Source organism: Dermacentor variabilis, chromosome 1 (genome assembly GCF_050947875.1).
Source record: "Dermacentor variabilis isolate Ectoservices chromosome 1, ASM5094787v1, whole genome shotgun sequence".
Lineage (NCBI taxonomy): Eukaryota > Metazoa > Arthropoda > Arachnida > Ixodida > Ixodidae > Dermacentor > Dermacentor variabilis.
In genome coordinates, this window is record NC_134568.1 from 211,897,501 (window position 1) to 211,915,788 (window position 18,288).

Genomic DNA, 18,288 nt, shown 5'->3' on the forward strand with positions numbered 1-18,288 from the left:
TGTGACTAGAATAACTCGTCAGAGTAATAAGAATCATGGTGACAGCTTCGCTGGGCAGCGTTTTTCTAACACGGATAACATGTTGACGCCAATGACCAAGATTTTTTCCTTTGTATAAAATGCAATGGCTCTCATAGCTAAGCCCTAAGGGAATGTTTAGCGAAGCATCATACACAACTTCGACATTATTTTTACGCAAAATTCATGGACCGACAGGGCTCATACATGATTTGCGAAATCAGTACACCCCTTCAACGCTACATAGCTTGCGATATCCAAGCCACACATTTTCTCGACTCGCGCGCTTTTGGAGAAGGAACTGCGATTCAGGCCTGGCAGCAGAAAGAAGCTGGAATATCCTTCATTAAGTACGGCTCGAACCACTCACACCCCAAGCACGCACCAAGAAAACGAGCGCACGCGACAGCCGAGCGAGCCGAAGCGAGCGGCGTCCAGGCCGTGACGTCACTCGTGAGAGGGCGCCACTCCAAGTTCTCGCCGCTAATGGAAAAACAGGCTGACCTTTTTCAGAGGGTTGCAGGACCAGTATACCACCAGTAGTGCAAAAGGTTAACTCCATTGTTAGCAAATTGCAAGCATGCTTCGAAGTATAGGTATGTGAAGATGTCAAATGGGCAGCAAGGGTTTATGCTCTTGGCAGTTTTTGCATCTGACCTCTATGTGCAGGAGTGAAGTGCAATTACTCCTGTTAACTTCTACATAGGAAGTAGTGACTCTGCTAGACAGCCTTCAGTAGACTTCACTGTTCACACAACCAGACACTGAAAAGTTTCATTTTTGGTGGGGCATTCACTAACGACTTGGGGAAGCAGTGTCAAAAAAGAAAAGCATGCTTCTGATTGTTGTATAGGGTGGAAAACAACCTTATGTGCCTCTTTACCCAAAGCTATAGAGCCAAAATGCGCTGCTTAGTTATTCCAGAAGTTCATAGTCATCCATGAGTCCACGAATAAAAAAAATAATAATAAAAAGTAAAATAAAATAAATTAGTGCCTTAGTACTGAACAGGAATGAAGAATTCTACTATGTGAAGATGGTAATGGTCAGGGTGTTATTTAATACTGCATTGCATTTTATAAACTTTGGGGGGTAGCCACAAGTTGCAGAGAGCAACCACAAGAAATTTCTCTTCCTAAGCTCATACTGGCCTTTGTAGGTTCACTGAACACATGCGAAGCATTGAGTTGTGTCACATTAGGATGTCACATATATGGTATTGATGTGACAAATTGGACGTGTTGGTACATATTTGAAAAAGCAGCGGCACTAAAAAGAAAGACCTGGATGGAGACAGGACGACAAGGACAAGTGTTGGACTTCCAACAACATGATTGTGAATGGTTCACGAAAATATACATGCTGTCCGAGCCAGAGGTTATCATCTGCGCATGAGTAAATATGCCAGCTCTTTGTCTGCAAGGGTTCCATCACCGTGATGTAGCCGGTGCTCTTCATCCTGGACAGCTTTGCATCGAGTCAAAACGAATATGTGTACTGTTTGCTGCAAGCGCTGAGAATGAAACCACAACCACTATTAATGCAATCATGGATGGCAACCTTGTAGTTCTGAAGGCACGCGGCCGACACACGCATTGGGTCAAAACAAAACTACTGCTTGCTGCAACTGTGGATGAAACTGCAATCGCTATCGACGTGATCATGGTTGGCAACTGCGCAGTTTTGAAGGCAATGGCCGACGCACGCACAGAGTCGAAACAAAAATACTGCTTACCGCAGCCGCTGCAGATGAAACTGCAGTTGATATCAATGCAGTCATGAAGGCTTGTGACTGATGCGCATACCGAGTCAATACGAAGCTGTTGTTTGCCGAAACGGTGTGGGAGAAACCACGGCCGCTATTCATGGATGACGACCTTGCAATTCTGGAGGCATGCGGCCAACACGGGCAGAGTCAAAGCGAAAGTACTGTTTGCCGCAAGCGCTGTGGACAAAACAAATTAATCTAACATGAACCATTATGCAGGTATTGTTTGGTTAAGCCAAACTGCTGCAGTGACTGCTAGACACTGAGGCTTAGAGGGGCTACGTTTGCGAGAGTAGCATGGTGCAGGCATGAATGTGTGTGCACCAATGGCGTGAACAGTACCAGTGCCTGTAACAGTTATGGCTTCTGAAATTGGCAATGTGGCAATCTCGCAGACCACAGACTGAGCACAACTGGGCTTGTAGCAGTAGTAGTTTACAATTGCAACAACAATGCTGCATAAGCACCACAAAGGAAAAGCTAAAAGGCAACAGAAGTTTTTGAGAAGCCCTTTTAGGCTGAACCATAGTGCGAACTTAGTCCAGGAACCACATGAACCAGCAGTGTTCACATAAGGTGCAGCTTATAGTGCTTTGGCTATCTTAAATATCTCTCTCTCTCTCTCTCTCTCTCTCTCTCTCTCTCTCTCTCTCTCTCTCTCTCTCTCTCTCTCTCTCTCTCTCTCTTTCCAAGCAACGTGACAGCACTAAAAAATTTTGAGCTAGCTAGGTGAAGTCCCCGATTTTGTCCTTGTGCATCTATCTGTGCATTGGGAATAGGTGAAATTTTCAGAATGGCTCGAATAAAGCAAAAAAATGTGCTGAGTCATTGGCACTGCTATGCAATTCTTCCCCCCCCCCCCCCCCCCCATCTGGCTTATTTATTTCATGCCACCATTTTAGTCATTCTCTTTGTGCAGTTTATATTAGGGTACACCTGGAATATTGGAATTTAGTTTCTGTGGGTCACCTTCGTTAATATATTGCCAGGTTTTCATAGTCCATTCGTATTTGTCTTAAGTGGAGTCAACTGTTCCTTTTTGATCGGAGGGTAAAACAGCACGAAAAAACAAGGACAAGTGAAAGAAACAACACACCACAAGCTTTTTCTACTCAGTGGATGAGAAGCTAGAACTAACATTGTGGAACATAGTTGTAAGCTTCAGCCAAAATTTTTAAAAGGACAAGCTAGAGGTGTTTAGTGATATCACTGTAGGTTGCATGGTTTTAGTTGTACGCCAGATTTTGACTGCTTTATATTGGGCACTTGATTACATTTGCTTTTTTTTGTTGTTGTTGCTCTTTTTTTTTAATGCGATTTTCATGGAACATGTTGCCAATGTTGTTACTCCTGGTTATTACTATAGTGATTGCAGTTTCATGTTATGGCAACTGGTGTCAGTGGGGACTTAGCATGTAAACAATTGCAGGTGAAGCCATATGTGTGCTCGTTCTGTGGCCACATGTCTGCACGCAAGGCCATGCTACAACTGCACCTCCGCCAGCACACAGGGGAGAAGCCATTTGCATGCAACCTGTGCGAGTACCGCACAGGCGACCACAATTCACTGCGCAGGCACAAAATGCGCCACTCCGGTACCAAGCCATACAAGTGCCCACACTGCCCTTACGCCTGCATCCAGGTGGGTTGCTCAGTATTTTCTTTTTCATTTTTCAGCTTTACTGCATATATGGTCATCAGTTATATTCGTCTATTTTTCTCATTGTGCCCCGCTGTCTATTCGAACAGGTGCACAAGAATGTTAGCTATTCTAATCTGTCCTAGATCAAACACAGGTCTAGCCATAGTTTGTTGGTACCGCAGGCAAGAATAACTGCTGTAAGTGCCGCCTTTGATTGTCCTTCACTTGCCAGGTAGTGCAAGATTTAGTCTGTATGATTCCATGTGAAAAAAATAATAATAAGGAAATTTCGTCACACTGTACCAGTAAGTATAATGGGCAGTTTTAGATGTTTCACTGTGGACATATTGCCAGGATTTAACTGTATGCAATGTTTCGATGGAAAAACATACTGAAATGAATGCACCAGAAAAACTGTTACTAAGTCAGATAAAATTCTGATGAAACAACAGTGTGATGCATGCAGTGGCGTAGCAACGGGGGGGGGGGGGGTGCAAGGTGCCAGTGGGGGGTGTCATATACGTCTGAAGACACCCAGAAATTGTCAATATCCTCGCCTTCCTTGACTACACCGGGGGGGGGGGGGTGACAGAAGACCCATGGGCCCTGGGTGCCAGACAAGCTAGCTACGCCACTGGATGCATGGCAGAGCAACACTGAGGTAAATTAATCCTTTGCCATTTTTATTTATTAGCTTATTTGTTTGCTTATTTGCTCTGCAGTTTGAAGTTCTGATCAAGGAAGTGCACTTTTTACAAAGTACAATTTTCACAAAAGTAGCTTAAATATAATTTATTACTAATCATACAGTAGAAGTAAAGCCTTCTGCATGGCTTTCTCTATAGACCTTTTTCCCAGTCTTAAAGAGGAAAGCAACAGAAGCGCAGGGGAGCACAAGTGCATTGCCATGCTTGTCCTCTCACAGGAATGTGTGCAGGGTGTCTACCAACCGGGAAAACCGGGAATTCTCAGGGATCTTGAGTAGTCTGGAAAAAGTCAGGGAAAACTCAGGGAATTTGGGCCTCTATCAGGGAAAATTAGCGCAATTTTATTGGAAGGGTCGAAAGTCGCGGTAATTCTGGCTCGAGCCACAGACAGGAATCGCAATGAATCGTCTTTGACACCCTGTCGTCGGCTGGATGAGTTGCCAGTGTGCAGTCAACGACCGACTTTCCGGATTCCCGATAATTTGGATGGCTTCGCGGCACCGCCACGTACCCCATAGAGTCAACGTATCAGAACGTGTGAAATTTCTGACGCAAGAACCCTTCGCCGTCCGATTTTCCGGACGTTTTGCCGTGACCGCAGGTCCGAAACGGCAATAATCAAAGGCACCACCGCTGCCATTTTGATTACTTCGCCACCTCGAACCGGCACTCTCGCACGCAGATCTGCTGGCAGCCATTGCCACCACTGCAGCAACGCTAGGCCTAGCTGCTTCGACGTTCGCTATGAAGCTTCTTGCCGTTGAGTGCCGAGTTTTTTTATTGAAAGAATTAGCTGCTGTCAGCAATGGCACAAACACTGCTTTTGTGGTCCTCGCGATTGGCTTAGAAACTTAGAAAACACGGTGCGTTGCATAATGCCGGTTCCCGAAAGTCAGCTTTGCCTTTGTACAGAAATGTTACATGGTGAAGCATACGCAAAAGTATTGCAGTGAAGCATAACAAGCGTAGGAAGGGGCTATTGCCACGGAAAGCAGTATGTATTCCTTAATTATACACACGTGCACCCGGTATTTCCTGTCACAGTACGAGCACCAATATGCCTAATATGTGTACCGACAGGCCTTCAGAGCGTTTTCGAACGTGCCTGTGGCGGTTTGAGCCCCTAAGGGCAGTAAATGACACGCATTTACTTTTTTCCAACTGGCCGATTTTTCAAACGTTTTCGCTGCCCCTAGGGAGTTCTAAAAATTGGCCGTGGACTGTGCAACGGACCAAGATGCTTCAAATGGTCCTTGGGGCGAACGAGTGGCAGAAGGAGGACAGGAACAGAAATGATGTACGCATTGAGGAATAAACGGGAAAGGAAGCTTGCTGCCGCCGTTTTGAAGGAGCTTGAGCTCAAAAAACAAAGTTTTGGCTGATGCCGAGATGCAGGTGTCCCGCATTCAGACCAAAATAAACTCTTTAAAGCAGTGAAACACAACACTCAGGCGTCGTGCGCGGGCTGAGAGTATGTCAGGACAGTTGAGGTTGACTTACGAGCGGTTGAGAGAGAATCTCAATTGTGACAGAGTTCGGGCCTCATACCACTGAGCTTGCTATCAGTTGATAGAAATAGCTCATCTTCGAATATATTTGCTTCTATGTGCATCGCCTTTTTATTCGTATTTGTGAATGTCCGACTTATTTGCAATTTTTTTCGAAGACACTTTATTTGCTGTGCATTTTACTAACCCCTGCTTCTATTCTTTTTTTGAATAACATAAACACTACTCCTTAGTATTCAAATTGGATTAAGTCGCTTTTTAATTTTTTTCATGTGCTTACTCGATAGTGACAGCATCAGGCGATATGGTTTCAGCCCGTCTTGACATAAAACATAGTTCTGCATCACTCAGGGAAATGGGCAAAGGCACTCAGGGAATTTGGAAATTTCAACTTGGTAGACACCCTGGTGTGATTCAAGTAGCTTTCTCTTCCCATGTGATGATGCCTAGTGATGGCCTAAAAAATCTAATAACATTTTTTTGCACGTGTGTAACAGAAGCCAATCTTGAAGGCCATGCTCTTGTGTACTGCAAGTACCGGAAGTGATTTCAGGAGCTGGAAATGGTGTCATGTTGCCATGTGTTATCAATGGTCAGCCCGAGATAGCCTGTGCAAGCGTTCTCTAGTTTGTGTTGCTTTTATGGCACGAGTTGAAGAATTGCAGGCACAAATCAATAAATTGAATTTTCAAGTTAATTAAATCCTGCGGTTTTACATGCCAAAACTACAATACAATTATGAGGCATGTCACAGTGGCGCACTCTGGATTAATTTAGACCGCCTGGGGTTCTCTAAAGTGCAACTAAATCTACATATTCAAGCGTTTTGCATTTCGCCCCCAATGAAATGCAGCCACCACAGCCAGGATCAAACCTACGACGTCGAGCTCAGCAGTGCAATGCCAGAGCCACTAAGCTACTGTGGCGGGACAAATTTTGAGTTGAAATGTGTGCTGAGAGCCCACTTTTGTTGTGTGTATAACCAGATTGGCCGCTATATTCCCAGGTATCAATGTCCCCGAAAGCCTTCATCATACACTATGGGACAAAGATAAATCGGACATGAGCGTATTTCATGGCAAATAAGATTTTGTGGGCAAGACCTCTAATCAGGAGCCCCCAACTATGGCATTAATTATAGCCCATGTGTTTGCGTGAAACAATAAACCTTGTAATTTAATTTATTCCTAAACTGGTGGTAGTCTTGGAATTCCATGGAAATGTCTTGAGCATTTACCAGCTTGAGTTCCTCAATTAACTCATGAATTCACTAGTAAATTGAAGGAAAAATTTATTAGTTAAATGTGCTCACTGGCAATAATCACAGAATTTCTGAATATCCTCAGCGGTGGCTCCGTGGCTATGGCATTGCGGTGCTGAGCAAAAGGTCACAGGTGTAATTCCTTGCTGCTACGGCTGCATTTCAGTGATAGAATGCAAAAACACTCATGTACCATGTTTTGGATGTGTGTTGAAGAAATCAAGGTGATCAAAATTAATCATGAGCCCTCCACTACAGCGTCCCTCATGACCCACTTTGACTGCTGATGTGAAACTTGGCAAGGTTGAATAAATAATTTATTTTCTGTTGAGTCATCTACTTTTAATAACTTCATTTGTTACTAAAATATAGTTGAAGCTCGATTTAACAAAGTGATGACCATGCTCGAATTATTTCGTTAAATCTGGAAGTTTGTAAAATCAAGAAAGGAATTTTTCGGTCCTTCGAAATCTAAAATTGTAATGTAGAGAGACGCAAAAGCTACTGCGGCATTTTATGTGCTGCTAATCCAGCCATCCGTTGCATAAAACCATGATATAACAAAAGCAAAAACAACAGCCATCCCTACCGAGGTGGTGTTAAGTCTGCTGTTCCACGCATGAGTGCAGCATGCAGCCTCATCAAAATAAAGCTATGGCCGTGACCATGGCACCTAGATGTTCTAACGCAATAGCTTTAAAGCGCATGCTCGATGAATAACCCATCTATGTCAAAATTAGAACGAAATCACCACTTTTTTCTCACATTTATTTCAGAAAAGACTTCGTTAAATCGAGTTCGGCCAAGTTAGTTTTGTTAATTTGGGTTGATGACAACATTGAACGCTATGGGTACCTGTCAGGGAATGGAAATTTCTTCATTAGAGCGGGAACTTTGTAAAATCGGATATCGTTGGATCGAGTTTTAACTGTACTGTGAATAGTGACTATGCTTTAATGCTGTATTCAAAAGGCTGTACTTGTCCAAGGTAGCATTTATGGGTGTGTAATGACTAGCTCAACTGATCCAAAATTAAGTCATTGTTGCACAGCTTCGAAAAATAATTGGTTGGCATGGTGTGTCCTTTCTTTCTTTCTTTCTTTCTTTAAATGCTAATCAACATGCCCCTCCTCCTTCCCCCGCCCTTTATTTTTTTCTTAGTTACTTTTCTTTAAGTTAGCATTTGCATAGCATCACTTTTATATGCATATATCGTGCATTTTATTGTTCTCACTTGTTGCAGCAGCTCAGTGGCTATGGTGTTCTGATGCTTAGCATGAGGTTATGGGTTCGATTCCCAGCCGTGGTGGCTCCATTTCAATGAGGGCAAAATGCAAGAATGCTTGTATACTTGCATCATATGGGTCCACATAAAGAACCCCAGGCAGTCAAAATTAGTCTGGAGCTCTCCACTATGGCGTACCTCATAACCCACTATGCAGTTTCAGGATCTTAAGCCTTATAATTTAATTTTATGAATGAATGTTGACAAGTATGAGTGGATGCAAGTGTGAATGTAAATCGTATGAGTGGGTGTGAACGTGAACATGAGTGAATGTTCCATTTGTGAGTGCTTTAGTAGTTCAAAGTACAGTTGCATTTGTTGGTTCCCGTATGCCCCGGTCACATGGACAAACTTTAGTGCACTTTGAGCAAGTTCAATTCGCCGCTAGAGTCACTCGCAGGCTGCCACACAGGAACACTTAGTGACACTTAACTGCAGAGTGCACTCGTCGGTGAGTGTTTACGGTGAATACACTTCATGGCGGCGAAGTGTGTAGCCTCGTTAGCAATGATAAAAAAATAAGTAATATTTAAAGCACATTCAGTAATAATTTTTTATGATTTTTTTAATTGCTAACATTATAAGGTAATAAAATGTGCCACACTGCAAAAAAAAATAAATAAAGAAAGAAATGGCAAGGAACTACTCTTGCTCTTGGGCTGTTTACGGCCATGCTCCCAATCGCCATCGCCACCAATTTGAAAGAACACTTCTCTTTTTTGTGTAGCAGCGCGCCGCCAAAATGACACTCAGCACGCTGTAGTGCACTTGCTCAAAATGTACTTTAGTTTGTCTGTGGGATGGGTATTACTTATGAGCGTGCTCACACTATGTAGGGATATTACAGTGTGTCCAGAGCAGACTCTTTTCTTTTTTGCTTTCATGGTAATGTGCTCAACCAGTTATACTCTAGTGTGTTGATGTGCCCAAATTTCCTACAACTGTGTAAGCTGAGCTGCATAAAGCTTCTTCTTCTTCTTCTTTTTTTTTTTTTTTTTTTTTTTTTTTTCCAGGCTATCTCGTACAAGATGCACATGAAAAACAAGCATCCTGGCTTGGATGGATTGTATGCCTGTTCACTATGCAGTTTTCGTTCAGTAAGCAAGGAGAACTACACCAACCACATGTCAGACCATAAACGAGGTTTCCTTGCGGTGCCTGCCCAGCTTTCCAGCCCGAGCACAGCCAACTCTACAGCTAGCACTGAGGGCGAAGGACTGCAGTTGCCTGAAGGTACATGGCAAGCAGTGCTGAGTGCTAAATTTGTCTGCTCCATTTGTGTGGGCAGAACTTTATTGTAAAAGGTCCCCTAAATTTTGTGATAAAACTTCATAAAACAGTAGCAAACATGGTATGGTTACTATACTGTAGAACTACCTTGATGCATTTCTTTTGGAAGTAAGAAAAAAAATAATGCGCCATCTGGGAAAATTTAACATCCGATAACGCTTGCTGCAGCAGTATAAATGAGGCAAAAAGCTGCTCTCACTCAAAACTTTATGTGAATAGAAAGCAACCAAACTATTGAAAACCTGCTGATCAATGCTCGTTATCTCTACTTGACAGTACGGTTGAACATTAAATAGTTCTATTTCACACAGTTGCAGCTGTAAATCGCTTAAGTGAAGCTTGTGATTTTCATCTGTCACTTGGGTCAAATACAGTCAACGACCGAATTTTCTAACCCTCTAGAAAACGTAAACACGTCCGAAAATTCAGGCAGTCCGAAAAAATGAATGCATGCAAAAAAACGCACCTTTTTTCTTTTTTTCTCAGATCTAGAGGTAAAGGGCGAAGTACCAGGCTTCCAAAACCCTGCCAAAGCATCAGTGAAGTGGCTATAAAAAGAGGCGTTTAAAAACTCTGTGTGCAGCCGACTGCCGGTTTATTATGTACATGTGCATCGTCGGGCAGCCGGTGTTATCGTTGCAGTGGCTTGAAAAACTTGTTGATTGTTGTTTGCTGTTTGCTTAGAAATGCTGAATTCCTTGCTCACGTCAGCCTGCAATCGGCCGCTCAAAACTTGCTTAATAATGATGGCTTTCTTCTCCATCGTTAACCGATGGTACTGCTTTCCGCGCTTCGATGCCATCGGCAAGGACAACGAAGACGGAGTGGGGGCCATCGAAGGCAAGCGAAATCCTCAAGTTGCAAACAGTGGAGTTCGCTGACAAGCGTCGAAGCACCTAGGCCTAGCGTCGCAGAGCACACTTGACAAAACAGCACAACCACACACCACGCTAGCCAAAACGTGGCCTGCGCAAACAAACGAAATGGCGCCACTCCAAAAACTCCGCCGGAGGTGGAAGTGCGGCGATGAACATAGCCAGCGTGGCCAGACCAAATCGTTGTGTGACAGCTAGATTCGGCTAGTTGTGGTTCAAAGCGGTGATATGCTTCGGCTGCAAGTCAATTTCCTTCGCAAGGGCACTGTGCGAAGAGCCAAAGGACCTTCCATCGCGTCAAAAAGTCAGAAAAATTGGATGGCGGGGGGGTTCGAGCGTCCGAAACTTCCAATGCCCTTATACATTGATTCTATGGGGCTCGTGGCGATGCTGCGAAGACGTCCGAAATATCAGGCATGTCCGAAAATTTGGGCGTCCGAAAATTCAGTCGTTGATTGTATTCAATAATAACAGCCTCTTCTCAAGCAGTCGCAACCCTTTTCAGTTTCTATGCAACAGTGTGTGTCAATGTTACCATGCAGCGTATCAAATACCATGACAGCTTACGAGAGTGTCGAGCAACCACTTGGGCATCAGTCCACTTCCTCTTAGCTTTTGACATCGTCAGCCATGTTGAAATCAGCAACTGGTTACCATCTCAACATGGCGTTGGCATCCTACTGTGCCACTCAGCAATGCTGGAAATTGAGTGTTTTCAGCGGCAACATGTGGGTGTTAATGTAGGTGCCGCAGATGGACGATGCTGCGGCGGCGGTGGGCTGTCGTAGTTTTTGAATGTCACAACTGGGGAGTCAAACGTAACAAAGATGAAGCTAATATGCATGACCGTGTAGGATATAAACGGCACCAGTGCTTCAAAGCTTAAGAGCTGGGAAAACGCAACTAACAGGACTATATCAATGAGATTCTACTGTAACAGGTGGCTCCTTTTAGTGGAAACAGAATTTTTAGAAAAGAAAATTTGAGCATTATGACAATTACACATCACTACTTCTCCCATGCTTTCATTGAACAATATATGGGCAAGCAGCCATTGCAAGGCATTAATTAACAAAAATATTTAATGTTATAATTACCCATTTAAGGCTCATGTTACCACAGCTGTAGTGCAAGGGGGGGGGTGCAATGGGAAGATAAAGCAATTTACATAGCTTTAACAGTGTCATTTGTTGTTGATATATTTGTCAACGAAAAGTCACCTTTCTTCATTCCGATTCCAAAAGGAAACTCAATGAGCATGCACATTTGCTTTCTTTAGGCCACCTTGTATTTCCCTAAGCTCACTGGCTGCGACAGACCATCGCTTGCAGTACAACTGTACAGTGACGGATTAGATGCCTTGGCAAGCCATCACAGTAAGATGCTTTGTGTTATGACCACACCGAGCATCATGTGAGCAGTGCCTATGGTGCTTATTTACCGCCCAGTTTCAAAATTTGAGCAAGGCCATGCGAATTTTCATTGAAAATTATTACGGCAAAGAACAAGGCTCTTAATATCATAAAAGCTGCGCTAGCCTCTTGCAGGGTGCCCCTGCAATCCTATCATAGCAACATAAGCCTTAAAGCCAGTAATTCAAGAATTAAGCAATTTAGTTATTTAATGAACGAACTGTAATAGCTACTCACCTGTCAAGTATTGTTGCATTAACAGAACAAGTGGTAAAAAAATACATTCTTGATGCAGTTAAATTCTTCTAATTTATTTATTTATTTATTTTTCACTAATGGCTCGTCAGTCATTAAAGCCTGGTCAAAGACAGAGGATCACAGGAAGATAAAGAATTCAACCGTGGTTGAAGAGGGACATTGGCCAATGTTTTGACAAGCGTGCGTGTCTTTATTAAGGCATAGAAGTATTGGTCGAAGATGGTGAGAGGTCCCCTTGTCGAAACATTGGCTCCAGCAATATCCCTTGTTCAACCACTTTTGATCACTGTAGAGCCTGGTGTAATCTAAAGCATTTTCTTATGCATTTATGCCATTTCTTATGGGGAACCAGTATGTACCTAGGGCTTGTGCACCTCCTTGAAATCCTTGAAAACCTTGAATACAGAAAAAGAGGTTCAAGAGCCCTTAAAACTCCTTGATAATAAATGTGGTCCTGGAATTTCTTGAAAACTGGGGTTAAGGTCAGCGTTTGAACATTCAAAGTAACGAACTCCGCATAGGGACTATGCCATGGACATTGTCTATCAAAAAAGAACGCTAGATTATTCTCTTTTGAGAATGTCGCTAAACGATTGCAATGTGGCATGTCCACAGCCACCAACAACGGACTTGTTACCATTACCATTGTCTAGCTTGACAAAGCCAGATCAAGAGACCAAGCCATTCCACCATTTTGTTGTTTTGCTAGTAGGTTCACACCACAACCATCATGGCTCTACAGGGTGTTACACGTAACATGAGCCAAACTTTTAAAAACATGCAAATGCCACGTAGCTGGACTGCATGAAGGTAATGTTGTTTGCTGTTGCCTTGGAGATACTCATATTATTTTTTAGGGTATCATTGAATGAGATAATTAGTCTTAAGTAATCAATTTCTCAATTATTATAATTAGATGAAAAGTGTCAATGAGAAAATTATAGAGCAAAATGAAAAACTCCCCGTACAGCTTTCTGTTGCTCAATAAGCGCTACATACAAGTGTTTTTCGGAGCGTGAAAGAAGCCTGTGAATACACGCAAAATGGCCACGCGACTTGCCGCTCGAGGGACTTCGCGTGTACTCGTGGGCTTCTTTCACGCTCTAGAAAACAGTTTTATGTGGCACAAATTGAGCAACAGAAAGCTGTATCAAGAATTTTTCATGCTACTGTACAATTTTCTCATTGACACTTTTCATCTAACTATAATAATTTAGAAGTTAATTAAATAAGACTAGTTATCTAATTAGGGCAGAATGCAAAAAATATCCTAAGCTCCTCCAAGTGCCAGCAAATTACATTGGTTCTGACCAGATACGTGGCATTTGCATATTTTAAATGTTCGACTCCAGTTAAGTGAAACACCCTGTATTCTCGAGCCCTAGGCTCTAGAAAAGCGTGGCGGAAAGTTAGTTTCAGCCATTTGGCATTAACACAAGTATACTTGACTCAAGTGAGACACTACTAAACATCGTGTCAGAAGGCAATTGACATCATTATGATGGGAAAAATCAACTTATAGAAGCAACTTGAAGAGCTTGAAGTGTGTGTTCATCTCACCATCTGCTTTCAGTTAAAGGGACACTAAAGGCAAATACTAAGTCGACGTGGACTGTTTAAATACCATTCCAGAGGCATTGCAACGCTTGTTTCGTGCCAAGAAAGGACTTGGTTTACTAGAAAATTGGATTTGAAGGGTCGAATACCTTTTTCGAAATTCAAATCTCCCGCCACCCAACCGGGGGAGTGGTGACCTTGCATATGCCATCACCACTCTTTGCTGCCATCAGTGAGTAAAACGGCGCCTGACAGACTGCGGCATCAAGCTATGGTGGCTAGAAGTTGTCACCGTAACCGAGCCAAGATAGAGCGGCGGATTCGCCGCTGCAACTGCTTTTTTGGTCAAGTGGCGTAGACCATTCGGGCATTCCGCGACATCACATGGAAATTTAATTCTCTGCTACTAGAAGCTTGTGCAAGTTTCACGAGCCAGCAAAACCAGCGCAGCACTACGCGATCAGGAAAGTATTGAAATGCAAAAGCGTGGACAGCGCAGAGACGAGCGAAAACGAAACCTTTCGACCACCCGGTTCATTGTCAATAGAAATTTCAATGAGTTCTTTTTTCTAAACATGAAATGGGACTAGAGAAGTAGCAATTTATTTCAATTCATAATACAATATAATGTTTTTTTGCAAGGAGTAGTTGAGTGCTAGTGACAGAATTTAACTCAGGAGTACTTTCGTCATCGGGCAAGTGCTTGAATGTCCCGGGGGAGTCTCTAACCATGTCCTGCATTAACTCGATTTCTCGATTAAGGCTCTGTTCACTATGATATTGACGCCTTGCAGATTCTCGCGCACTAATCTATCACTTTAGCTTGACTTAGTAGTTGACTTTAGTGTCCCTTTAAGTGAAAGTAGATTTCATTATTTTTCAGTGTATGTGTACGAATATGGTTTCTTCCCTCTCCTTGAAATGTGGCCTGTAGCATCCTTGAAATCCTTGAACTGTCCTTGAATTTTGAGTCAGATGTTCTGTACGAACCCTATGCACCTCTTTTTGGTTTACTATTTTACTAGCATATAACTTAAAGGTATACAAAGCACAATGTATCTTATCTGCTCCTGAGAATCTGGTACAATATTTGGTGAATACAGTAAAACCCCGTTATAACAAAACAGGATATAACAAACTAATGGATATAATGAAGCTATCGTGATTCCCCTTGAAATTCAAATAGGTGCCCATGTATTGAAAACCTCATTTTAACAAAGCTAAAATTTCCTTACAATGAATATAACAAATCTTTCTTTAGAGCTCAGTTCTTTGGTGCCCATTCCTGCGTTTCACGGCGCCGTTGTGCCTCGCCATAACCAGCTCTGTAGCCAGGGCCAGCACGCTGCTCTAGCTGCGCGCACTCCTGGTGCCATCTCTCGTGCACAGCACGAGCCTTGCTCTCTTCGCTCGTCCACTGCCACCCATGTGCGGCTCAGTGGCGGCTGATCTCGATGATGAGCTGCTGCCCAAGCCGATAGGCATAGCCGCCGCCGTTCACCACTGCGTGTACCCCTTCCCCTCTCCTCTCCTCCGTTTGCGGTGGCTGGTGCGAAATGTTCTGCACCAGACGGATTGTTCAAGGCTCACAGATGGCTTATAGTATAATCTGTCTCCCTATATAAATAGTTTATTCTCAGCCAGTTCTTTCTGAGCCATGAGTGAGGCAACCGGTGGAAGTCCTTCGACTGCCGCTGCTGCTAAACGAGCTGCCCGAGCAGAGGCCCAGCGTCGTCGCCGCCATAATCGAGAGGTGCGCTACGCCGAACCAGGCATTGGTGCAGCAAGTCTAGCATATATCCATCTATTTCTCCGACCACAAAGCTACCTTCATGACAATCAAGAACTGGGAGTGGAGTGTTTCTTGAAGAAGTGAAGAATAAAAAGTTGTAACTGTACATACATGTCTTGCTCGAATTATTTGCCTCAGTGTATAGAAAATCCGAAACAGCTGAAGAGCTGCACTCAAATTTCGCTTTAGGAAGTAACGTAATCGTTGGCATTTTTTTTTCCCCGCCCCACAACGAGCATTTACTTATCATTTTGGTACCCATCGGGTCAATGTCTTATAGCGTGCAACATTCGCGTCTCCCGGCCTCCCCTTTCCCGTGGAACTGGTGGACTTTTCTGCTCTTCCACTGCGTGCGTGGGACAGCGCCGACTGCGGTTTTGTTGTTGCTTGTCGTTGCCTCTGTGCGAATCAACAATATCGGTGTTTCTATCGGTTCGTTCGTGCGAGTTCCCGCCGCCAGAAAGGAGATGGACGACGGCAAACGGAAGCATAAAACTATATCAATTGATCAGGAGGTGGCTATGCTGAAAGCCGTCGAGTCTAGTGTGAAGAAGGAAAGAAGTGGCCGGTGATTTCGGCATAGCGTTGAGCACACTGTCGACGATGTTGAGCCGCAAAGAAGCTGTCACCAGTGCTGTTGCGTGGGCGTAAAAGGCGACAGAAAGAAGCTGCGAGCCCCCGCTTTCGAAGCTGTAGAGAAGGCGGTCTTCAAGTGGTTTTTGGACGCAAGATCAAGCGGCACTCCTGTGAGTGGGGCACTGTTGTGGCACAAAGTGAGGGACATCGTGTGCATCATGGGGCACGACGATTTTGTGGAGAGTGTAGGCTGGCTGCAGCGTTTCAAGGAGCGGAACGACATCGTCGGCAGGGCTGTCAGTGGGGAAGCGCAGTCTGTCGACCGCGAAGATGCAGTGGCGTAGGTGGAGACAAACGTTGGACAGCTGCTAGAAAAATACAGTGCCAAGGATTTGTTCAACGCAGATGAGACAGCCCTTTTCTACCAGATGCCGCCACAAAAAACCTTGGCCCTCAAAGGTAAACGCTGCCAGGGCGGTAAGCAGAGCAAGGTCTGCATAACCATGTTGCTTTGTGCCAACATGGGTGGGTCGGAAAAGGTGCCGGCCCTCGTTTTCAGCAAAAGTGCTTCACCATGATGCTTCAAAGGTAAACAAAAGCTCCAAGTGAGTTATGTGTCCAACCGTAAGGCTTGGATGACTAGAGAAATATTCGCACAATGGCTGCGAGAGTGGGACGAACGGCTGGGCAAGCGGAACCGGAAGATATGCCTCGTACTAGACAACTGCGCGGTCCACTACACTACCGCTGTGCTCAAAAACATCGAGCTATGCTTCTTGCCACCAAACTGCACTGCAGTTGTGCAACCCCTCGACCTAAGAGTTTTCATGAACTTTAAGTCGGGCTACCGCAAGCATGTAATCGACCGGATTCTGCTCAATATGAGCATTAAGCGCGAGTCTACTATCGACTTGTACATGGCGATTGAGAGGCTACAGGCTGCTTGGATGGCTGTACCGGCAAGCACGATTGCCAATTGCTTCCGGCATGCCTCATTTGGCGTCAGCAGCGGCGGTTACAGCGAAGACCTCGGTGCTGCCACCAACGAAGGTGCCGCGGGCGACCAAGCCCTAGCGTCATGGGACGCTCTCCTTGACATCGGCGTTGTGCCCAACTGCGCCACCTTCTGAACTTACGTCAGTGCCGATGCTGACGCGGTGCCAACAGAAGAGCTAACGGAGGCGGTGCCAACGGAAGAGCTAACGGAGGCAGAAATTTTGCGTGCGGTGACGGGGATGCCTAATGACGACAGCGACGAACGTGTCGACGACACCCCGGAGCCTAATATTGGCGAACCGAACGTACCGATGCCTGCACAAGCGCTGGATACGGCAGACCTACTGCGCCGCTTCTTTGGCGCTCACGATGACGGCGAGGACGGACTCGAAATAGCGGCTTCAGCTGAAAAATCTATGAAGGACATTTTTTCTGCGAAGTGAGCTGCCAGCTGGTGTGCTGTTGATCGATCAGTGATGAGCTGTTTGGCGAAAGTGAAGTATCAATTCCTTACTGTCTTTTTTTTTTTCTTTTTCGCTTGCCGCTGCCGCCCCCCCCCACCCCTCCCATGCGACGGCTGTTTTCTTTTTCACGTGGCGAGCTGCTGTGAGATTTGGTGGTGAGTACATCCTCTCCTGCTTGCTAATTGTGAATAGAAATGGATAGTGGCTATAACGAACTAGTGTTTATAACGAAGTAATTACGACCCCCCCTTCAACTTCGTTTAACGAGGTTTTACTGTATTTTTGGACATACACTAAATTCAACATTAAAATTGATTTGGATTGTGCCAGGTTCAGTGAAGTGAAGGGATCTGTTTTGTTCATGCACCTCACCTATTAATATTTGTTGGCCTGCAGGCACCCTGCAGCAGCTGGAAGGTATTCTACCAGGCAACTTAAATGCAGCTCAACTCATCTATAGCTGTTTAAGTGCCCTACAGCAGGAAGGGGGATCGGCCAACCTGCCTCCTGGTGTAACTACATACTCAACTGGTGATGGCACACAGACAATCACTATACAGGTATAAAATATATATATATAGTGAAGTGTTGTGAAGTTCATGAAGTGTACAATGCACATTTAAGGACTGTGGGATACACTAGACGTTCAGTCAGTTGTGTCTGTGTGCTGTGCAGGTTTATGTTCAGTGGTTAAGCAGTGGAACTCGTGCCTCATCTCGGTGGACTATGTCGGGGTGTGATTTATGCCATATGCTACTATGAAATCCTAATTTTAGTCAATAAGATGGCCTGTGAAGCCTATTATGAAATGCCCGATTGTATTCAAGTGAATTGCTTCGTGAATTTTTTTCCAGCCAGCATTTTTTTAGTGGTGCTTGT

General features: G+C 44.3%; 1 protein-coding gene across 5 annotated transcripts in view; it reads left to right on the forward strand.

Moving 5' to 3' along the window:
• LOC142592456 (uncharacterized) overlaps nucleotides 1-18,288 on the forward strand; it is a 155,918-nt gene that overhangs the window by 114,512 nt on the left and 23,118 nt on the right. For 4 of the 5 annotated variants that reach the window (XM_075704008.1, XM_075704006.1, XM_075704007.1 and 1 more), the window contains 3 exons: nucleotides 3,216-3,428; nucleotides 9,203-9,422; nucleotides 17,806-17,969. In XM_075704008.1, coding sequence (XP_075560123.1) covers nucleotides 3,216-3,428; nucleotides 9,203-9,422; nucleotides 17,806-17,969 — 597 coding nt within the window. Of the gene's footprint in view, nucleotides 1-3,215; nucleotides 3,429-9,202; nucleotides 9,423-14,842; nucleotides 15,411-17,805; nucleotides 17,970-18,288 lie in introns of those variants that run through there. The other variant, XM_075704010.1, reaches the window with a different exon arrangement.